At 34.9% G+C, this 24,654-nt stretch overlaps 1 protein-coding gene across 2 annotated transcripts; it reads left to right on the forward strand.

Annotated features, from left to right (window-relative positions):
• The first annotated feature begins 14,446 nt into the window (after nt 1-14,446).
• On the forward strand, nt 14,447-21,465 carry LOC123559567 (deoxyribonuclease-1-like). Of its 2 annotated transcripts, none has more exons than XM_045351497.2 (9): nt 14,447-14,728; nt 15,472-15,569; nt 17,986-18,075; nt 18,687-18,787; nt 19,228-19,340; nt 19,547-19,701; nt 20,180-20,276; nt 20,517-20,568; nt 21,014-21,465. In XM_045351497.2, exons 1-9 carry the CDS (start codon nt 14,537-14,539, stop codon nt 21,442-21,444), a joined length of 1,329 nt encoding a protein of 442 aa, XP_045207432.2. In that variant the 5' UTR covers nt 14,447-14,536; the 3' UTR covers nt 21,445-21,465. The 2 variants fall into 2 exon arrangements, with proteins under 2 accessions (XP_045207432.2, XP_045207433.2); XM_045351498.2 differs by having other exon boundaries at nt 17,989-18,075.
• Nucleotides 21,466-24,654: the final 3,189 nt, after the last annotated feature.

The following is a 24,654-nucleotide window of genomic DNA, read 5'->3' on the forward strand; positions in this document are numbered from 1 at the left end:
TTTCACAGGGAAAACACCTTGTTGTAATGAGAGATTCACCAATGTAGGGATACTAGAGAGAAGTTCTTGTACATGTTATTTCAGAATACGTGTTGGCAAAATATCTAACTCTGAAGACGTAGTATTAAATTCATTGATGAGATTTTTCACTTTATCTTGAGTCAATTCAGGTTTAAATTTTGTATATCCTTTACTTTAGGTTCAAAGTTTTGGTATTCACTTAAGGATTGACGTATTTTTGAGATTTTTGCCATGAAAATGTTTGCAAATTTTTCGGCCAGTGAATTATTAGAGTTTCCTTGAGACAGTGGGTTTTCAGATTTGGTACCGGTTAGTTCAGATACCAATCCATACAGAGTCTTGGAATCACCTTTAGCGTTCTCTATCTTTTCGCTGAGTGTGTTTCTCTTTTGACGTTTGATTTCAAAATTTTATTCATTTCTTACTTGTTTATACGACTTAAACTGATCTGTTTACCATAACGCCTCCATGTACGCTCGGTCTTTCTAACTTGTTGCTTTAGACGTTGCAATTTTTTGGGTGCTCTCTGAATTATAGTTTTTTTTTATTTTAGGGGAGAGTGCTTATTCAGGACATCCTCTATTTCCGATTCAAACTCTTTCACAAACTTGTCCATATCCTGTGAATCAACGTTTATTGCACTTAGGTCGCTGGAAAATTCTGATTCGTTCAAATTTTTAAAGTTTCTAAGTGACACGCTCCTATTAGTAATAATCTCTTTTTTAACATCTAAGAGAACCTTAAAAACACAGTGATCAGATAAAAATGGTTCAAGCTCATATTTCTCCACATGAACATCATTAAGTGACTCAATTATGACTAGATTCAAGCTATGTCCTCCTGTATGAGTACTGAAATTAACGTGTTGTTCCAGGCTCACAGCTACGAGGGAGTCCTTTAAGTTTGTAATAGAACTGTTGTCATCATTTATATGCAAGTTGAAATCTCCCATTATAAGTAAATTGTCATTATGTGGTAAAATATTTTCGATGAAATCAAACAATTCAGCAACGAACTAGTTGCCTGTCGGTAGAGCCGGAGTCTATACACACCCACTACGTGAATGGTTAAAGTTTTGAAAACGAGTTTCCAAGTACCATATTCAAAGCTTCAAACAGTGCCGTGAGTTACCCTTCGCATATTGACCGTGTTTCTACAAGTGATCGCAACACCACTGCATTTTTTTCTATTAGTTACGCTTAATTTATATCCATTCTGGTTCAAGTCAGAAGTTTCATACTGATGCTGTTTCTCGTCCGAGTACCAAGTTTCAGTCAAAAGAGCGAAATCTATTCTCTCATCCCTGAGGTATTGGCCAACACAATCATCTTGGTCCACAACAGATCTACAGTTCATGGAAGCTCACACAGATGTAAAGTACATTCATATCCATTATATCCAATTTTCAGCACAATCTCAATACAAATAACAGAGTTATTATGGTAAAATTCAAGAGCAAAGAAATACACCTCTGCCTCATACAACGAAGTGTATACATTATCATTGAGTCAATTTTAAGTAGAAACGTTAAAATTTGTGATACAATGTAATATGACAACTTTGTCATTTGATAAATGTATGCCGTGAACACATTTCTCCCGTACCATCACCCATTTGCATTATGGGAAAAAGTCTGAATGGTACAATTTATTTAGTAAAGTACAAGAAAATGTGCAAAATTTCAGCTTTGTAAATGTTCCAGTGACAAAGAAATCGGTCATAAATGAACGTCGATGGTATTCTGTGTATTGCGTTTTCACAATAATATTTGCACTGTGTATTGCAGTTTCGTGTACTGAGTATTGATATTGAAAATCGTGCATATTTTCAGTATTGATGGTCATTAATGTAATGGCATTGGCCCAGATAATAGAATGTCTTTTTCTGTTTGCAGATGACATTAGACTTCACAGCGAAAATAACGAACACCAGTTTGAATACTAAAATAACAACTTACAATGACAGCGGTATGCCAATAGTCACTCCGAGAAATTGTCTAAAGACTAGCCATTGCCAAGTACACAGGGGGGAGGACGTATGGTGGTATGCTGCAAGGATTAAGTGGGCGGAATGTATAGCTGTAACAAAAATGGCGGAAATTTAAACAGAAAATATATGTTGTTAAGGGGATTTGCGGGTGTCCGACCACAGCCAAGTTTGAGGTAACTTCATGAGTTTAATCTCACCCGACTCTTTAACGTGTATTTCAATAATATATATCCCTGTATGTATGCATACTGCTGACACGTTATTATATATTGTAATTTAATTTTTTGCGGTATTTGCGTTGTCAATTAATGACGTATTTTTCCATAGTATGAGCAGTTGTATCGTTTTATACTGCCCATGAACAGACTCAATCAAACCGAGTCTGCCATTTTCACTTTTTGCCTTGTTCTCGGTGCTTCCGAGGGATCTACTTTCCAGATTTTATAATTGATACAGTGATATAGGATTGGTAGATTTTACCAGGAAAACACTATCCTGACGCAAAAGCGCTTTCGACCCGAAGGTCATCTTCAGTTGCTATAAAATCTAAATCCTATGTCAGTAGAATCTTACGGATCTGTATTAATATTTGTATTCATTTTTCATGTATAACTCATAATCAGTATATTACGTGGATTCACAATAGATTTTATTTAAGTCTGTTATTGTGTTTATGCTCTGTCAGGGTAGGTTCCTGAATATCCAGGTGAAACCTGGTGTAAGCGAGCTTCGCTATGTACGATGTAGGTTCTCGTTATTTTGTATAGCGTGTAAAAATAAATAGTAATAAAGGCATTTTTGTAATGTTAGTAAGATTTAACAAACAATAGCTTTACTATCTCCAAGGTAGGCTTTAAAGAATAATGTTAGCCGAAGTAATTTAGCTAGTATACAGTCTACATTAAAATATAGAACTGTGAGTATTCCTTGAGGCTCTGGCACATTTATCTAACGGTACCCACATAAATTGATACCTGGGGATGTTATATTTTAGTCATGGTGAGATATTCCTTTCAAGATCACACGGTACAAATGAAGACTAATTGGTGTAATTAACCAGCACCCTTGTCAAAGAGATTCAAAGGTGGCCGTAATTAATTGATGAATTAATGCTCATTTACATTTTCACTTCCCATATCGAATATTGTTTAAGTACTTAAATATTTTTCCTTAGCGCTTTTAATTCAAATACATTAAATTTGAATGTAAGAAGAAGCCTTTATCTAGGCATAGGAAATATAGATCAATATAATTGCACCTTTACTAATCCTACCAGGTGTTCTGTATTACAAAAGTGGTTCTATTGTGACATTTTGATACAAGCAAAACTGTAATATCTGCACTATTATTTACCTACTGGTACTTCTTTTTATTATCGGCTTGTTAAAAGTTAATTTTTTACCATATGTAAGTTGACAGAATCATAGGAACCATGTCTTGAGGGGTAAATCAAAACAAATGAATAAATCCTAATTGATTTTTGTTGTGCAAAAAAAGTATGATATTGTGTCTAAAACGGTTTTCATTTTCCACTCAATTGTGTAATTGTAAGGGAAGTAAACTAATAGATCTCTACTTATAAGTACTAGCCCAAGGCAAGAGTTGTCATTCTTTGTGGATCACAACATTAAATTAAAAATTAAAACTTCTGTTATTGATTCTGTTACAAAACTATCATAAACTTCACATTTGTGAAATCATTTTTGGTTATTTCAATGACTTGGAAATCAATTTCTAGACTTTATTTAATGTAATACTATCACTGAAAATTTTAGGGTCTACCTCTACTTTATCCGTTTTGACTTTGTATTATACTTTACATAAAGTCTTATCCAACTATTTGAATTCATAATCTTTGACTGTTATATAGAAGAAGACTTTATCAATCTAGGCATTGTATCATACTTTGAATAAAATCGCATTTCGATAGATTTATTTACATTGTTCATTTTATTCCTTCTGTATTCATTTCATAATTACGTTAATTGTGATTTGTTTAGTTATTAACCAGATTTTTATTGTATTTGAGTTCGTTGCCACAGGAATGAATTAATACTTTGTAATCAATCAATCAATCAATCAATCAATCAATCAATCAATCAACACTTATATTATTAAGTCACTTCTGCATTGACTATTTATTTGCTTATACATGCACTTGATGATTGTTCTTTTAATATTACATTCTTATTCATTCAATCAATCATTCGATTAGTCAGTAAGACAAGCTTTTAATCAATCATCATTTATTCATTCGGTTATTGAATGAGTTAGTACTAACAAATGAAAATGTCAATGCATTGTTTGATCGTTTACTTATTTCTACAGTGTCATTTGTTGATTTTCGTTCATTCTTTAAATCAGCGACTCAATCAGTCAATCAATCAATCAATTAGTTTATTAGTCAGTCAACTAGTATTGTCCTTCGTTTGAATAATTTCTATTCATTTCGTTGTGTTCAATCATTTACAAAATGCTCATTTATTCAATAAATTAGTCGATCATCAGTTAATCGATCAGTCAGTCAATCAATTTATCAATCAGTTGGCCATTTCTTATTTAGTTATTCTTTCAGGAGGTATTGCTCTCTTCTCATGTCTGTTCCATTATTTCAAGAAGTATTGCTCTCTTCTCATGTCTGTGATCATTTTCGACATTCCACTGCTTATAAAAGAGCTACAGAATTAACTGTTCAAAGACGGGTTTTAAGTGGAATGTCTAGGGTATTTTTTAAGGCGTTTTGCCGTAGTTTGTTTAATATGATTAAAAAGGAATAGCATTCTGGGGGTCACCAACCCCTAAGTAACAGGTAAAGGGGTGCCCGCCTTCGGGATAATCTTGGTCCCTGATAAAAAATGTTAAGGGGGTTTGCGGGTGTCCGACCACAGCTGATGGTTCAGAATGCCTCATGAGGGCCCCGTGCCAAGTTTGAGGTAACCTCATGGATTTAATCTCACCCAAGTCTTTAACGTATATTTTAATAATATATATCCCTGTATGTATGCATACCGCTGACACGTTATTATATATTGTAATTTAAATTTTTGCGGTATTTGCGTTGTCAATTAATGACGTATTTTTCCAAAGTATGAGCAGTTGTATCGTTTTATGATTGGTACAGTGGTATAGGATTAGTAGATTTTACCAGGAAAACACTAACCTGACGCAAAAGCGCTTTCGACCCGAAGGTCATCTTCAGTTGCTATAAAATCTAAATCCTACGTTAATAGAATGTTATGGATCTGTATTAATATTTGTATTTTTAAAGAATTTTTAAAGTGTTTTCTCCGCACAACTTGCTTCATACGAAACAACATAGGTGTCATATGCAATTTGTGTTAAAGATAGGAGGAAACTGTACCATGTATCATGTGTTATTCTTAAAATATGTTTTGCACTCTTCATTAACAAGATATATGCAAATAGTTCGCTATTATTTTTATGTGATTAACTTCCTTGTCAGTCAAAAATGTATATTTCTGGTCAAGGGTAACTTTTAACAGTAGTAAAAAGTATCAAGAACTGACATTGAGATCATTCTGAATTTACATGCATGTATTCATACTGTTGAATGTAAAATGTTTATGATCTTTGTTATATTATGAATTTGTGCTTACGTTTCAAGTTTGTTTGACAAGTTTGTTTGAACATGACTATTTGTTCTTTATCAAAGAAAAACATAGCTTTTGCCTGTCAAATAGTATTTAGTAAAATAAATATGTCACAACGTATCAATGCCCAGTCTTTTATGTGGGAGTATTGTACTCTCATCACATTTATGCAGTAACAGACTGCTCCTTTAATGTCAATAAGTGTTCGTCTGTCTTTCTTCCCACCCCCCGCCCCTCTTAATCTAGCGTCAGAGATGTGGTCTCTGTTATACAAGTGGTTGTATAATTGTTAAATCCTCGGAAGACTTTTAAGCCTGTTCTTCAAAACAACTTGAATTCTTCACTATACCTCATATTAACCAAGTTGCCGATGGAAAACATCTTGCGACGTCAAGAAATACAGATATCTATATCTTTAAAGGAAAGTTTCCTTGGGGACAACCGTAATGATAAAAGGCTATGTATTCATCCATCTGTTTTGTAACATTCTTTCAAAGACTGCATAACAGTGTATACTCTTCTGGAATTGCACACTGTGTATCGCTGAAGGTTCCATTTACACCCCGTGTGTGACTACATCTGTGAATGTCTCTAAATTATATTTTGGTACTGGTAGCACGTGTAAATGTTGAGTTCTGCTAGAGGGTGTGGATGGTAGCATGCATTTCCACTGCTGTCCATGAACAGACTCCGCACAATTTGCTCAAATTTGTCTTTATAACCTTTTTGAAGGGATTTTCTGTTGGAAATGGGTCCCTTTTGTAAATGGGGTCCTTTTTTAAAACATGTATTTTAATATTTTCTGAATCAACAATATTTTGTCTGACTTTTTTTCTGCATATTTCTGGTGTTATCTTGTAATTTACTTTTTTTGCGGTTTTGATAGTTAGCGTACTATATAATTTTTGTGATTTGGTTGGTGTTCAACAAAATGACATACAATGGCCTTAAACTAGTTTGTCGGGCTATAAATACGCACAAACAAGTTGAATCTGTAACGAAAGAAAATCATTATATAATATTTATGAGTAGGACCGGGCTTTCTGTAAGATATTGAGAGTAAGACTTTAGTGACATACAAATGCCAAATTTAAAAAGATACCTTTTAACTTTTTTGAGATAATTCGTGTAGATCTAATACCAACTTGAACAATGCTCAACATCACATAGCGTAAGAATAGAATATACATTTACAACTGGTAAGCATAATAAAAATTATTGCCCACTGTTGTACTATTGTGACTGTGAGTTACGATTTAGAGCTTACCGGTATTACATAAATTTCAACAAATAATCGTTATAAATATCAACGTAAAAGCTTTTTTTGGTTGGGTTTAACGTCGCACCGACACATTTTAAGTCATATGGCGACTTTCCAGCTTTGATGGTGGAGGAAGACCCCAGGTGCCCCTCCGTGCATTATTTGATCACGAGTAGAACCACCGACCTTCCGCAAGCCAGCTGGAGTGCTTCGTCACATGAAGGCAACAAGTATCTTCAGGGCTTAAGACATTACTGTTTTGTATATTTATAAAGAAATGATAATGTACATTTGGTAAGATTCATTCTATAAAATTCAGTGATAATGTCAACATTACACTGTACAGTTAAATGTGATACAGGTCAATTACAGTACATATATTTTCACTATACAGTATGTGCGTGAAATTAGCCAGAGCATCCAGAGTAGCCAGAGTAGCCAGAGTTCAGCCAGAGTTCGGCCAGAGTTCAGCCAGAGTAGCCAGAGTTCAGCCAGAGTTCAGCCAGAGTTTAGCCAGAGTAGCCAGAGAAGTCAAAACTCTGGTAGCCAGAGTAACCAGAGTTTTGACTTCTCTGGCTGAACTCTGGCTACTCTGGCTAGCCAGAGTAACCAGAGTTTTGACTTCTCTGGCTACTCTGGCTAAACTCTGGTTGAACTCTGGCTGAACTCTGGCTACTCTGGCTGAACTCTGGCCGAACTCTGGCTGAACTCTGGCTACTTTGGCTGCTCTGGCTAATTTCACGCACATCTACATAGTACATCGTTGGCGCTCATTTTTGTCCCATTTCTTCGTCATTTGAACATTTGCAAAGCTAAAAATTTGTACATGTTTTCTTTGTATGTAACTAAATACATCATACGTTTCAAAATTTTCATCACAAGACAATAGGTGACGATAGTGGGAGAAATCTGTCGCCGACCTGCATATATCAAATGATAAAGTTGTCATTCTATCACAAATTTTAGTATATCTTCTTAAATTTACACAGTAGATGGTTTCTAAAAATAAAATCTCTTTTTTTTTTGTATAGTTGTAATGTAATATAATGATTGTTTATTATTTTGCCTTTGGTCAGATAATTGAAGCCTGAACGGTCATTCAAAGAACCATTGTTGTTTTTATCAAAGAAACTTCAGTTTCACATATAATCGTAGTTTTCAAGTATAATGGAAACTAGAAGTATCTTTAAAAAAGATTGACGGCCGCATTACCTAATGCACACTTTAATCAACGAAACATGCATGCACTTTGACATACGATCGGGTATTTCTAAAGCAAACACAGTAGTTCTTAACTATTGTGTATTTATGTAAAAACAACCCTTATCAACCTAAAACGCACATGAATATGGCATCTAATAAGCTGAAAAGATTTAAATTAGTATGTTATAAAATATATCGTGAGAACAAAAACATTATTTTACTTTTTTCCTAGAAGTCTCTCAATTAGTGTTTTGTTGCATGACAAAAAGAAATCAAATAAAGCAATTCCATGGTTTTACTTCTAAATGTTTGATTTATAACGTCAGTAACCATAAACTGAATATAGACCGGTCATATTTTTGGGTTGTGGAAGTGCTGCAGGACGAGCTATCCCTCCGTACACCGTTAGAGAATCTGGGTGGTCGAACGCATCCATTTTCAGACACTACATTGAAAACCATTTCTTGAAATTTGCTCCTAGTCATAATGGACAGAAGATTCTTCTTACTCTTGGTGGCCACAAGTCACATGCCAGTGTTGGTTTGTCTGAATTGGCTCTTAAGTATGGAACCATCATCTTCATTCTTCCTCCCCACTGCAGTCACATTTTACAACCAGTGGATGTTGGATGTTTTGCACCCGTTCAAAGAGTTTATGACACACAATGCCACAAACTAATCAGACATTATTTGTTTACTATATATTTTTCTACATTTTTTTTATTATTATTTCTTATCCCCATAGGGTGAGGACCCCGGATATAAACTTCGGACCGTAGATTTATATAAGGAGGCATGTAATTAGATAATTTATATACTAAGACTTAACATATAAATTGTGTATACATATTATTTGTTACGTTCCAGTCTCATCGCGTGCAATTCTGATATTTTTCTCAACTCGCAGGAGGCACACCATAATTATTGTTTTTAGACCGCTCTGCGAGTTTGCCCATGAAATTGTCAGCAAGAAGAATTGAGACTGACCTCCAGTTGTATGCTCCATTTTTAACAATACCATAAAGCAGCAAATGTACATCGATACTGTAAATAAACCTTTCAAATGTAACTCTTGGAATACCCTTGAAGAATTGCGATTTGAACCAGTCTCTTAACTTTAAACTGCGTATGCATCTGTCGATGGCTGAAATTCCCGCTTTACCCTCGGCGCCATGTCACTCTCGAAACAGTTATAAAATGTTGCTTAGTTTATACATAATATGTTTTAGGTCAATTGCGAAGGAAGTTCTACAACTTATATTAATCACTCTCGACACCTCGTTCCTGATGGAATCCATCGCCACGAGGGTATGAGAGAAGAGGTCAGTTTCCCTTTTAATGCTGAGTGCCAAGCAAGGAAACTACTGGTACCATTTTTCACGTCTTTGGTATGACCCGACCGGGGATCGAACCCAGGACCTCCCGCACTCGAAGTGGACGCTCTACCACTAGGCTGTCGAGGCGGTTAAAAAGTTGCTTCATTAAGATTTCAGTTCTGCATTAGTTCATCTTCAGCTTCTTCACTGAACATTGTTCTCACATAGGGATCGTTTTGTTAAGGTATAGTTTTCCCATCATTTTGTATTTCCAACATGTCAGGGACCTAGTCAGTTTTGCTTGATATGGCAACCGTTTTCCAGGCACTGAGCTTAACATTTCCAAGGTTTGGCCGTGTGAGCTTCGATTTAATATTAGTATGTATATGTATGCTATCTATAGTTCGAACTTCAAGGTTTCCACTTTTGTCATTATACTTTTGTATATATTGGAGTGAATTTGATTTGTTCATCCATCTCATGTAACGCATTATTGCAAGGAATGTTTATGTTGACTTCCTTTTGCTCTTTCTTCAGCGTGGCAACGCGATTTAGCATAAACAACTGCTATGGTACCTTTGGAATATGTTCTTTTTGGGAACCGATATAAAAAATGCCTTCAATTTCTTCATTTTCATATCATATAAAGGTTGCATAAAATTGGGACAGTTTTTCTTTCTGTTCAGACCAAGTGATTCCCATTAAATGAGACATTTACATTTAAACAGAAATTTATTCAATTCTAACAGAAACGTAATTGTTCTTTACATAACATTGATAAGGAGAACCTGCCAAGTTTCATTTTGGGGTCTATTGACGCATACCTAAATTCATTTTGCAAACCCCTTTTGACAAGGTTTTTAAAATTTTACGCTCCCCGAACGATATCATAAAACGGGCACAGCTATACTCTAAATGGAATCATTTTGCTTCTGTATTAGGAGGAAACCAAGTCAAACGATGATAAAAAATACAATTCGCTTTTAAAGGTTAATCTGATAAGGTCTTAACAGTACTTGACATGTTTTCGTTGTATGAAAATTTTACACCTGGGCATGTAAAAGAAACGTCTACAATTTTGTGACAATTGTTATATGAATACTGCGAACTTGTTTTCGTTTCTCACATATACGTACTTTGTCTTATCATTTTAATTTCAATTTACAAGTCCCAATTATGGTTAAAGATTTTCTATTTATCTCAGTAAACTAGGAGGATCTGTCATAAATAATACACGGTAAGTTCGTTTACAAAAACTAGTCGGCGGCTCCTTCAATATGTTTATGTTCGATATAACTGTGACAGAAGGAAAATGTTAAGTACGAAGAAAATTCAAAAATGTTTGAACTGTCCATATTAATTATTTTGAAAACAAAGAAAAACCTGTATTTAAGGATATTGTTTACAAAAGTACCTCAAAATAGTAACCATTTACAGGAACGCATTTACCATACGGGCTATCCATAACCTGAAACCCGCAGAGTTGTCTGCCCTTGCAACATTAAGCAGAGTGTGTTACACTGCACTTCCAAGGACACTTCTAGAACTGAAATGACGCTCAGACAACATATTTTTCAGCAAAGGAAAGAGAAAGATCACAGGTACTTGGGTAAGACAAATATAGAGGGTTCTGCAATTGATTTGCTCGCTCTTCGAGTACTCCTGCACAATATCGCTTATATGTGCTGATGCATTTTTATGATTACGGCAAATGCCCCGTAATGTTTTCTTACCGATTTTAAAACCTTGTAATAGATCTGCCGAGTGCACTGGCTATTTGTGCAAAAGAGCAATAAAAATTGAAAAATACCCGCTTACAACTTCATTAGCCGTTCTTGCTTTTTCGTTGCCATTTTAAGTTCAAAATGAAATACTCGCGCCTCATCCTTTGTAGCAAGCTCATTAAACTTGCTGCCATCTGCATTTTTATTGATTATTAGAAGTTTGATTGCAACTTTGCAACTTTTTTTTTTGCTATTTGCTATTTTTTGCTTGGGGCCTACCATACACACACCTTGGATTATTTCAAATGTTTGTCAGAATTTCATGCATACTTCCCGGTGAAATGCCAACTGGTGCAGTGATTCGGTAGACTGTATATCTCGAGTATTCTGCTATAATGGCTGCTACAGCAGCGATATTATGGAAGGATGCTGACGTATTATGTCACCATACACGAGGTACATCTTCTCCCTTATTAAATGCCCTTACCCACCTATAAACAGTACATTGTGATGGGTAAGAATCACCGTTAATAGTTTCAAATTCTTGCAGAATCTCCTTGACTGGTATATTCAGAGAACAAGGCATCTTTATGTAGGACCTTATTTTCTTCTATCAGTAGCCTCAATATTTATGATAAAATAACACAAGTGTATACGGGTATGGTGTGATAAAATGCTCGTAAAATTTTCTTGACTCCCCTCGTTCATATACTGGTATACTATCAACCAGTAATGAAATAAGGAAAGTACAGTTAGAAATAGTCTCTTTGGGTTTTTAATTGCAAAGCTGGTCCTCAGCTTGCGAATGCATTTGCAACTGCCCGTACAGAAAACAAGGTAAAACAAGGTAAAACAGCCTCCGTGGATTTGGAAGTTTCGATCTTTTTCGTTGTTTTAAACAAAGATGAAACAAGCCGGGCCGGAATAATATCATCTGCACGAACATATTAATTACATGGAAGGATATACAATAAAATCTGTAAAAATCCCATTGAAGCATAGAATGCAACAAAAAAGGAATAATAGCAGATTCGGTTTGATTGAGTAATTTTGAATCAATGTTTTTACAATCTCATTTATAAGAGAATAAATTTTATGATTGGGGAATGATGGGTTAAGGAGTGGGATATCTTCAAGTTCACTGAAGAACTCGTGCGTTGATACAGCTGTAATGACCAATAAATATATCATATGACGACCGCATTCAACATCAAGTGTGTCATATCGTTCAATAAAGACATCTTAATAAAAAGTTGAAAAGTAGATTTATGGAGTATAACTACGAAAATAATGTGTTACAATTATATTTGTTTATATATCTATTAGTTTTGTGTGTGTGTGTGTAAATTTGACCAAAGAATAAACGTGCTACATATGTATCCTATATGATATTATAATTATGTAAAATAGAATAAAAGTACATACTGATCAAGATTCAGTACATCAAGATAGAAAATCCTATTTGTATAAGCGGAATTAAATTTCCGAATACATTTAATTTTCTTCATTATTGATTCACTTACGTAAATCTCTATTTTTTTCTTTTCTGACTTTTCTCGACATCTAGGTTTTGTTTGAGCAATAGTTCGTTGCGAACGTAAATCTATATATCTTGCTGATAAGAGTACGCATTCTTTTGTTAACATAATTTCAAATGTGAGATAAGAAATAACCTCGATTTTTGACAGATGGGATTGTCGGCTACAGGACGTCATAAAAGTTCCACATATATAAACACATTTTATAGAAGACATCAAAAAGAGTTTATGATATTAAAAATCTGCAACTGATACCATTTAAACATGTTTGAAACATTTTTAAAAAAAAACAACAAACTAATGTTATTCTTCCCATGCGTAGTTGACCAGTGTTCACATTCATCCCATGCGTAGTTGACCAGTGTTTACATTCTTCCCATGCATAGTTGACCAGTGTTCACATTCTTCCCATGCGTAGTTGACCATTGTTTACACTCTTCCCATGCGTAGTTGACCAGTGTTCACATTCTTCCCATGCGTAGTTGACCATTGTTCACATTCTTTCCATGCGTAGTTGACCAGTGTTAACATGCTTCCTATGCGTAGTTGATCAGTGTTAACATTTTCCCCATGCGTAGTTGACCAGTGTTCACATTCTTCCCATGCGTAGTTGTCCAGTGTTCACATTCTTCCCATGCGTAGTTGACCAGTGTTTACATTCTTCCCATGCATAGTTGACCAGTGTTCACATTATTCCCATGCGTAGTTGACAAGTGTTCAAATTGATCCCATGCGTAGTTGACCAGTGTTAACATGCTCCCATGCGTAGTTGATCAGTGTTAACATTTTTCCCATGCGTAGTTGACCAGTGTCCACATTCTAGTTGACCAGTGTTCACATTCTTCCCATGCGTAGTTGACCAGTGTTCACATTCATCCCATGCGTAGTTGACCAGTTTTCACATTCTTCCCATGCGTAGTTAACCAGTGTTCACACTCTTCCTATGCGTAGTTGACCAGTGTTCACATTCTTCCCATACGTAGTTGACCAGTGTTCACATTCTTTCCATGAGTAGTTGACCAGTATTCACATTCTAGTTGACTAGTGTTCACATTCTTCCCATGCGTAGTTGACCAGTGTTCACATTCTTCCCATGCGTAGTTGACCAGTGTTTACATTCATCCCATGTGTAGTTGATCAGTGTTCACATTCTTCCCATGCGTAGTTGACCAGTGTTCACATTCATCCCATGCGAAGTTGACCAGTGTTCACATTCTACCCATGCGTAGTTGACCAGTGTTCACATTCTTCCCATGCGTAGCTGACCAGTGTTCATATTCTTCTCATGCGTAGTTGACCAGTGTTCACACTCTTCCTGTGCGTAGTTGACCAGTGTTCACATTGTTCCCATGCGTATTCGACAGGTGTTTACATTGTTCCCATGCGTAGTTGACCAGTGTTTACATTGTTCCCATGCGTAGTTGACCAGTGTTTACATGGCAGTTTGGTATCAAGGCTGTATGAATTACTTGATAGAGTTATGTACCTAAAATGTTTGCCAACTGTTTCAGAGAAACTATGTATTATATCTGACTATTCGTTGTGTTGATGAAAATATTTACATAAATAGGATATAAACTTTCGCAAGTTATGTTCTTATTATCAAGATATCGGACACCTGTTATGTCTGTCTTTCCGTCTGTGTTTTTGTGGAAAACTCGGCGTAAATATTTGCGAGTGGAAGCTGGAATATCACTTGTCATCTGAGTTTATGAATACATGTTCGTGAAATAAACTGGCTATGACCTTTGAAACACCCTGTATCAAAGGATTTCCTAATACGTAGATAACTGTTCTGACTACTTTACATCACCATTTTAACATTTCACATGGGCGATATAGGACTAAATACGTGTCTGTGACATTCAAATACAATGATCAAACTAGTGGCAATTGTACTATGTGTGCTCTATATACATGTAAATTGTTTGGTTTTTGATCAAGTTGACGGCAGCGACACTCTGCCGACATTAGCTGAACCGCCGCTTAGGATTGGCTCCTTTAACATCCAAGTGTTTGGTTCGACCAAGGTTGCTAAGTCAGATGTTCTTGATGTGTTAGTTAAGGTAAGATGTTTTATCTCAACCGTACATAAGATTTATATATAACAAGTGAAAGGCATTGATGTATATCTCCTGAATGACTAATGAATATTGACGGTATCAAATATGGTGGTGGAATTATGCCGTAAGTTTCCATGCTGCGTAGTTACACTCTAGCCTGGATACCTGAATACATGAATGAGAAATTTAAGCAAATAATATCACGTGATTTTGTATGCATAATTACAAGGTAAAAGTAGTGCCTTTCAATACACGTCCGATATGGAAAAAATGTTGACGTTTCCGGTTCCATTGTAATTTAACGGAGAGTGAAAATGAATATGTAATAATAGTATATACCTTCTCAAATGCACTCGTTTGATTGGTCGAAATGAGTGCACGCGCGGGTCCGCAAAAAGCGATATTGACCTGCAAAAGATATAATGACTCTTGTGATATCACTTTTTCTTATATGAAATATGGACCAGTCAAATGAATCCATTTGAGAAGGGCATATAATATAACAATTATAGACTTACGTTTAGGTCAATATGTGTTTTTACGAACCATTTTTACAGGTCCGTAAAACTCATATTGACCTCAACGTAAGTCAATAACTGCATAATAAATCATACAAAATGTTCATACAGTCTGCAAAATGTTGATGGTATATATTTGTATGTATTTAATTGAACGGGGCTGTATAGAAAATGACGATGAAAACAAGCCTTTGTACAGATAATATTCTAATTGATTATTTATTTCAGATACTAAGCCGGTATGACATTGTTCAGATATTGGAAATAAGAGATTCTACAAACACCGCTTTCGAAAAATTGCGTGTTGCACTAAATAATTATGTAGCGTAAGTTTCCCTCATTGAATTTGAGGATTATATTATTAGCTCCACTATTCGGAGAATAGGGGGGCTATTCTACTCGCCCCGGCGTCGGCGTCGGCGTCGGCGTGACCTTTCTTGGTTTAAGTTTTTCGGCAACCTTTGTTTTTGTCATATCTTTGTTACTATTGCTTATATCTTACTGTAAGTTCTCATAAATATTGTTCAGTATACAAACAAAGTATGTGCAGGGGCTGGACCCATTATACCCAAGGTCAAGGTCACAAAGTTGTTATACTTGGAGTTATTTTCATGTTAATTTTTTTCGAAAACTTCGTTTATAGACATATCTTTGGTACTTTAAAAGATAATGACTTGAAATTTAAAACATTTCTTTATAATTATCATCTGCATGTGTGTTTTCAAACCCCATAACTCTAATTGTATTTTTGACAGAATTATGCCCCTTTTGTACTTTAAAGTTTTTTTGCAATCTTCGCTTTCTGGATATAACTTTAATGCAAAATAAGATAAAGACTTGAAACTTAAAATGTATCTTTATCATCATCATCTGCATGTGTGGTAACAATCCCCATAACTCAAATTACGCCCCTTTCATACTTAAATTTTTTAACAAACTTCGTTTTCTGGACATAACTTTGGTACTATATAAGATGATGACTTGAAACTCAAATATATCTTTACCATCATCATTTGCATGTGTGGTAACAATCCCAATAACTCTAATTTGTGTTCTTGACAAAATTATGCTCCTTGGTGTATCTTCCTTTTAAAGAAGAGGTCTCTTATTGAGACATACATGTATATTCATTTTACTGTTTAATCGCCGATAGTGGAGCGCGCTATCTTACGGACAGCTCTTGTTTTAATATCAAATTACAAAAGACGTCCTTCAGTCATTAGGAAGATGTTTAGTTTAATCATATTTTATTGCATATTTTCATTATATACATAATATACACATATCTAATACAGAAGTATGAAAATATCAAATGGGTTTGACTTTAAGTTATACCAACATTATAAGCAGCCCTTCCCACTGTCATGTCTACTAAAATAGTATGTTATACATTTTCTGATGAAACATTTTGAGATATTGATGACAATTAATTCCCACACACTGTATTTCGTTAATTCAAAGCCAAACTGTGAATGACATTTTTTTTGTATTTTATTCAATGAAAATGAAAACCATACTGAATTAAAACAGGTAAGAAATGGAGCGCGAAGTTTCGTTATAATCAGTGTTGGTACTTTAAGGTCATTGAGTCCCGGACGGTTTGACAATTTTTTACATTTTGTAAAGCAGAGTTCCGCTTTTTTCAGGTATTTCTGCACATTCGAGCAACTTTTATGTAGTAATGAATGAAAATTCGGTAAATAAAAAATTTGACCACACGCAAGTTTTTATATGTGAGTCCATTTGAAAGTCACATTTTCGGATATAGAATATTTTTTCTACAATGTAAATTTTAATCAAACTTTTACAATTGTAAATAAACATATGACCTATTATATGATGATATAAAATTATTAAATGTAAAGGTCCGTGTGCTAGTTTTTGAGATATTTGCCCATGATCAAAAAGATACACGCAGTTCAAGCTGTTTCAAGACATTTGTTGGAATTTTTTTAAAGTGTTAGATGTTTTAATATATCATATTTTACTTGAGAAGATAGTAACGTTACCGTTGGCTGCCAGTAAAATCATTTCTGTACGCCGATTGATGGCTTTATTTTACGTTTCACGGAGAAGTTACGTTACGCCATTATTTTGAGTTGATCAAACGTGCAAAAGTATTTTAATCAAGCCAGTGCTAAGAAGCATATCCAACATATGTTATAAATCGACTTAATCGAACGGAATCTGCTACCATTTTGCTTAGTTGCGTTTTAAGCTTCAAAAAAACTTCAGAGAATCAGCAGTTTCCACTTGGGTATGAACTATTTTTGAAAATGCACGCCTTTTTACGTCTTGTCACAACGTCCATCGACAACGAACGGTAAAATACACTTATTTTATAAGATGATGGCTTGATTGAATGTTATAGGTGAATATAGGGCTGTCGAAGCAAACGCGTTCTTAATCAAACCGAGTCTGCTATTATTCTTCTTGGTTGCATTCTTTGCTTCCAACGGATCTTTTTACAGATTTTATTATGTATTCATTTTTCACAAAAGAACAAGAATTATTCAAAGGTTCTATTTCTAATCGTTATTTAATTATGGTTTGTTAAATTGGTGTTTAGCATATTCGTACTGACAAATGTTTTCAAGGTACCCCAGTTTTGGACTTCTCAATTTTTTAAAACGCATTTTAGTTATAAAAATATCAATAATATGCTTGGAGTTTATGACATTTTAAAGCGACTACCAAATTTTCAACGTAACGTTCTAACTGAGTTATATACCTTCATTTCAGTAGTGGTGCAGACGGCACTGTATATGAAAAGATTGTCAGTGATCGTCTTGGGCGCACTACCAGTAAAGAGCAATATGGTTTCCTATATAGGTAAGGAAATACAATAGTATTCCACAGAAGAGAAGATAACATACAAGATGCTTTGAAACTGAATTTCTCACAAACAATTAAGCAACGAGACAAAGGGTAAAATACTAACCTAACAGAGATTCATGTTATAAGCTATTGTAGGTTAAGGGACACGGGCTCTTAAACACACACACAGACACACAGACACACATCAAATATATATATTGGATTGACGTATCCTGCATTAAGTCTATTCTAAAGTGTCACAGTGCTAACGGGTTTGAAGTCAATTGTTATGTTTAACTTCACCGTTTAATGAAAATTTGTCCTCGAATTTCAGCGAGATCTTTAAAAAGTTAGCAATAACAAATGTCACTTATTTCAACATGTAATGTCACCTCTGCTCTGTGATGGTGGAGAAAAAGGTGCAGCGATTGAAACCGACAAACATGGGTAACCTGTATTAAATCCAGCTACTGAGCTAATATGGACGATTTATTAAATTATCTGAAATTGTGAACTAAGTTCAACATTGTGACAAAAAGGCATGACTGTAATGATTTACAGTAACGAAACGTCTGAACATAAAGTTGCCACGGAATGGTGTAAAAACCGAAACTATAATATTTCAGGAGTTCCAAGGTCTCTGTAGCAGATACCTACCAGTTTCATGACACCCATGATTATTTTGAAAGGGAGCCATTCAGCGTGAAATTTAAGTCTCCAAAAACAAGTCAGTGTCTACATTTAAGTTATTGTTAGTACAGTATACAAAAACTTGTTTTGGGTTCTAGTAAACGGCTAAACGATGAAACATTCAAACAAAAGTGCTGTTGATAAATTGCAAAAATTATGGTTAAGTGGGCGTTTGAAATGCACTGTTACATTATATTCTGTATAAAATACATTTTTACCCCAATATAGTATCATAAATAGTATTCATATTCAACGGACAAACTTCAGTATATTACATAGTACACGTAACTTTTAAAAGGATGGAGTGTGTGATGTAAAAAAGCAAACGTTGCTCTTTGTGTGAGCATGATATTTCTTCTGTTCAACATTAAACTGACCTATGCAGGAAAGAGCCTTACTACATATGTTTTTCAAATATTTATACTTGGACTCTGTTAACTTGTTTTATTTGGTATGGTAATCTCTATTTCACCGCAGCTGTACAGGATTTTGTCATGGTTGCAAATCATATCCAACCGAAGAGTGCAGCAGAGGAAATGGACAATCTAACCAAAGTCTATGACACTTTGCGGAGACACTGGGGTATCGAGGTATTTGATAAATGTATAAATTGCTTTAAATGTAAACAGTCATCTGGTCTTCACAATCATGAGAGTATCGTAGGCATTTCCTACTGCCAATTATCATATCGCAATCATATCGCAATCTCATTTTATGGCAACATGATGAAATGATATTATTTTGGCTAGGATAAAAAATATAATCTGATCAAATAAGACGATAGATTTTATTATAGGATGTTCTACTTGGCGGTGATTTCAATGCAGACTGTAACTATATGAGTTTAAGCGCGTGGAAGAATATTTCACTTCGAACGGATGGTAGATTTGAGTGGTTGGTGGATGATGATACTGACACCACTGTCTCACATTCAGCATGCAGTTACGACAGGTAAAATAGGTGGGAGATCTATATGAAAGTCCCTTATCTAACATCAAAAGTAATTAAGAAAAAATGCCTAAACAATACATAGACTTACATCAAGTGTTTCAAATATTGTGCATTTTCATCCGAAAAATTTAAGGTTACCAAATAATACAGTCTAAATGAAATATACTGCAATCTTATGCCCGGTGTGGGTAAGACCCCTGTGTGCTATCATATTCAGCGCTGTGTGCCACCATTCCAATTTTATCAACATTGACTGTATATCACCAATTACAGAGTGGCATGTTTGCTTAAATTACAAAATCGCGAGGTTGTTCTTGTACTGTAATTTTATTTATTTATTTGCGATATTTGTGAAGTATGTACACTATTGCGCCCAAAATGTAAAGTTTACAAACTATGGAAAATTTCACTTTGTCTTAATTTAGAGCTAATTGATTAAAAAAGTTTACTTGCAAAGTTAATATATTTATTTCTTTAGATTTGTTGTTGCGGGTGATAAGCTTTTAGATGCTGTGGTACCCGGCAGCGTTCAAGCATACAGATTCGATGAATTAATGGGATTGACCAAAGACAAGGTACACAACATTAAAAAGACATTCTTGTAACCTATGATTTTGAGCCCTTCTTTGAACAACAATTTGATTGTTGTTGAACATAATTAACTTCATTAAACAATTTGTAAATAATTAAAAATTGGAGATGATTAATTGTTTGCGTTATACTTACATTTGTTGTAACGTCTAATTATATAACGCGTATGAAAAAGACATTTTGAAATATTCAATTTGGTTCTTCAATTTATATTTCATTAATAGGGTTTAAGAGTCAGTGATCATTATCCGATTGAACTGCAACTTAAAGGAAAGCGTAAGTTTTCGTTTACTTAAAGTTTTAAAAATGCTGACACCCTTTTCCTTGATTTTTGTCAGCATTTCTATATTTTACCGAAATTCCAGAATCGATCTGTTCTTTTGACACCTAGCTTAAAGATTTTATACTGGTATTGCTTCTGATTTTATTTCTTGAACAAAATTTGTTTTGAAATAACTTTCCCGCAATACAAGTATAACAGTTCACCATTAAAACATAAGTATTTGGAACATAGAAAATCAATATTGGACCAAAAACTTCGCAAAAATAATCCAGACACTGTAGGAATCTTTATATATATGTTTAAACATCTTTTTTGAATTGTTTGATGTTCATGAATTAATAAGGCTAAAAACTGATTTCAGAATGGTTTAATCACGTGATTTTTGTTGCCGTATGTTTCTTTTCCAAGGTTTACTAAAATGAATACGTACTATTTCAGCACACATGGCCACACAGCAGGCGATCCACACATCTATATCATTTACTGTGAAGGACACGAAGCCCGTCAATAGTATCAGTAACATAAGATATATCTACCGTACACCATCCTGTGCTGACAAACATCTCAGCATTAAAGTACAGAGAGAAGACACCCATATGGACTTCGTACAGGCTCATTTCACAACGGCAGATTCTACGCAAGTTATGGTAGAACTGAAAAGCTTCCGATCCAGCTGTACAGGGACCCTATCGGCAGAGCTTCTGTCAATGGTGCAAAGCTATATGCAATCACATTTCCTTCGAGACACTAAGCCGGACGTTTACGGACTTATGTATTCTATCAAGAAAAATGTATATGATGTAACGATAAAATGCTCATTGCTGATACCGTACGTCTGTGAAGTAACTGTTTCAAAGAACATAAGTTAGAAAATAAAGACATTAAAACTGTCACAAATTACTTTTGTTTATCTAAAAAAGTAATAGGGGATGAAAATCCCCGAGACGGTAACGTCCGTATATAGTTATTCGTCTTTGTTGTCTGCATATACTGAGGCAATTTTTTTCGATGTTTTCCGGTTCCGGTTTATATACACACCGCAGACTGGTTGTCTGCATGAACATCCGAGCACCCCGAATCAGTCATAGAAATTCGTAAACCGGGCTTATTTTACATCTTTTCCGTAATGAAAACTGTACATGCAACTGAAAAACACTTTTAAAACAGTAAGGAAGTGTAAAGGCCGTCAAGTTTCTGCGTGGAGTGCAAAACAAACAAAAAAAAACCTAAAGCCAGTGCGAGAACGCTGAATGACGTCACCGTCACGGCTTCCCGTAAATTTTACAAAGTATGATATTCGCTGTAAGAGGTATGATGACACTAAATGTAAACTACAGTTTAGAGGCTGATCACTACCAAATAGAATGTAAGCCTTCGCAGGTCTAGTCACAAGTAGTCCAAATATAAATAGTACTAATCTTTTTTTCCTTTCCTAGTGCATTTTCTCGGCAGCAACGTGCTTACTTTTACCCTACCGCGTTTCAGTATGTATCACTTTGCATTGTAATGAAATCGGCATGTTCCTATCGCATGCTAGATAAAAATGGCGGCGTAAGAATTTAATGTCACGAAAAGATAAATTGAAAGAAGCGAAAAGTAGTAAATTCAGCGGGTTGTATTTAACGAACTGTAGTTTTCTTATATAAAAGTTAACACCCCCTTTTCTTTTTGTTTTTCTAAAGTAGCGATCTAGTTCTTTATGGGAATATAAGTCTCTGAAAATCTGATATGCTAGAAAATGTCGAGACACCGTTATGAAGTGAGTGGATTTTATATGAAATAAAGAACAGCTGGATTTAGTGGTGTTCAGCCTATAAGTGGCAATACATGTCATTTTCTGAAAGCCCTCGAAAATGAATGGAAATGCCATTAATCTATTCTTTATGATGTAAAACGGTAACAAATGGCTGAAAACGCTTAAATTTCTTGTGTTTTTGGAATTTAGATCGAATTTTCGACCAGGTGGCACTATTTTGGTTCGTTTTAGGACCTAGTAAATGTCTTTTCTCGCATTTTAGCACTTCATTTGTCTAAATAATATTGAAATTAGCATGTTTCTGAATGAAAATGACAAACATCGTAACGATTAAATGGATGTTTAATGTAAATTCCACGAATAAGGTATAATTAATTGAAATATTGCTTGCACAGGGCTAAATTTTGCATATTTTTGGGGATGGGGGTGACCTGTAATGAATTGTCATTTCTCTACATTTTCTCAATATTTTGCACCAAAACAAAGCAGAATCATTGTGAAATAGGTGTACCTTGAGAATGAATGCAAATTCATGGAAAAATCAGACAAAAATTTTCTCTTATAAGGGGCAATACATGTTATTTTCTGAAAGCCCTCGAAAATGAATGGAAATGCCATTAATCTATTCTTTATGATGTAAAACGGTAACAAATGGCTGAAAACGCTTAAATTTCTTGTTTGTTTGTTTTGGGTTTAACGCCGTTTTTCAACAGTATTTCAGTCATATAACGGCGGGCAGTTAACCTAACCAGTGTTCCTGGATTCTGTACCAGTACAAACCTGTTCTCCGCAAGTAACTGCCAACTTCCCCACATGAATCAGAGGTGGAGGACTAATGATTTCAGACACAATGTCGTTTATCAAATAGTCACGGAGAACATACGCCCCGCCCGAGGATCGAACTCACGACCCCGCGACCCGTAGACCGACGCTCTACCTACTGAGCTAAGCGGGCGGGCTGTTTAATTTCTTGTGTTTTTGGAATTTAGATCGAATTTTCGACCAGATGGCACTATTTTGGTTCGTTTTAGGACCTAGTAAATGTCTTTTCTCGCATTTTAGCACTTCATTTGTCTAAATAATATTGAAATTAGCATGTTTCTGAATGAAAATGACAAACATCGTAACGATTAAATGGATGTTTAATGTAAATTCCACGAATAAGGTATAATTAATTGAAATATTGCTTGCACAGGGCTAAATTTTGCATATTTTTGGGGATGGGGGTGACCTGTAATGAATTGTCATTTCTCTACATTTTCTCAATATTTTGCACCAAAACAAAGCAGAATCATTGTGAAATAGGTGTACCTTGAGAATGAATGCAAATTCATGGAAAAATCAGACAAAAATTTTCTCTTATAGGCTGATCACTACCAAATAGAATGTAAGCCTCCGCAGGTCTAGTCACAAGTAGTCCAAATATAAATAGTACTAATCTTTTTTTCCTTTCCTAGTGCATTTTCTCGGCAGCAACGTGCTTACTTTTACCCTACCGCGTTTCAGTATGTATCACTTTGCATTGTAATGAAATCGGCATGTTCCTATCGCATGCTAGATAAAAATGGCGGCGTAAGAATTTAATGTCACGAAAAGATAAATTGAAAGAAGCGAAAAGTAGTAAATTCAGCGGGTTGTATTTAACGAACTGTAGTTTTCTTATATAAAAGTTAACACCCCCTTTTCTTTTTGTTTTTCTAAAGTAGCAATCTAGTTCTTTATGGGAATATAAGTCTCTGAAAATCTGATATGCTAGAAAATGTCGAGACACCGTTATGAAGTGAGTGGATTTTATATGAAATAAAGAACAGCTGGATTTAGTGGTGTTCAGCCTAGAGCGAAGTTTCACTTTCTTGAGCGTTGAATATTTCTTTCTAAGCAGATATATAAAAGATAAATCCCCATGCATGGCGGTGCCTTAATTCATATTAATTAAACTTTATTCAGGGCAGGAGAGGCACATTAGTTGTGTATCATTATTGTTGTAGAAAATTGCTTTTTTCGACGGCATGAATATAACGTCATTTTCATCAATTTTTTAGTTAAGAAACGGTAGTCATATACAGTTCATAAATTGCGTTTAGTTACCTCCCTTCGAGTGAAGTTAAATTTTAGAATAGACGGTATAAATACCAAACTTCTGTCAACTAGGAAAGGCCTTGTAATTTGAAAATTGACAGCCCATACTTTATATAGAGCATTTTTCTTTTTTTTTCCACAATGTTTGTTATTTGTGTATCAGAATATATATGGTATAGGTACATCGGGAAATCAGAATTGAACAGCTTGTATCTATTTTGAAATGTAGAAGCATTTAGTAAAA

This window comes from Mercenaria mercenaria, chromosome 10, assembly GCF_021730395.1.
Source record: "Mercenaria mercenaria strain notata chromosome 10, MADL_Memer_1, whole genome shotgun sequence".
NCBI classification, from domain to species: domain Eukaryota; kingdom Metazoa; phylum Mollusca; class Bivalvia; order Venerida; family Veneridae; genus Mercenaria; species Mercenaria mercenaria.

What these genes read in the sequence shown, in the direction of transcription:
- LOC123559567 (XM_045351497.2), top strand. Translation starts at nt 14,537, where the DNA reads ATGATCAAACTAGTGGCAATTGTACTATGTGTGCTCTATATACATGTA. An exon ending in GGAGACACTGGGGTATCGAG is followed by an intron (nt 19,341 to 19,546) that starts GTATTTGATAAA and finishes ATTTTATTATAG; the next exon opens with GATGTTCTACTTGGCGGTGA. An exon ending in TGGGATTGACCAAAGACAAG is followed by an intron (nt 20,277 to 20,516) that starts GTACACAACATT and finishes TTTCATTAATAG; the next exon opens with GGTTTAAGAGTCAGTGATCA.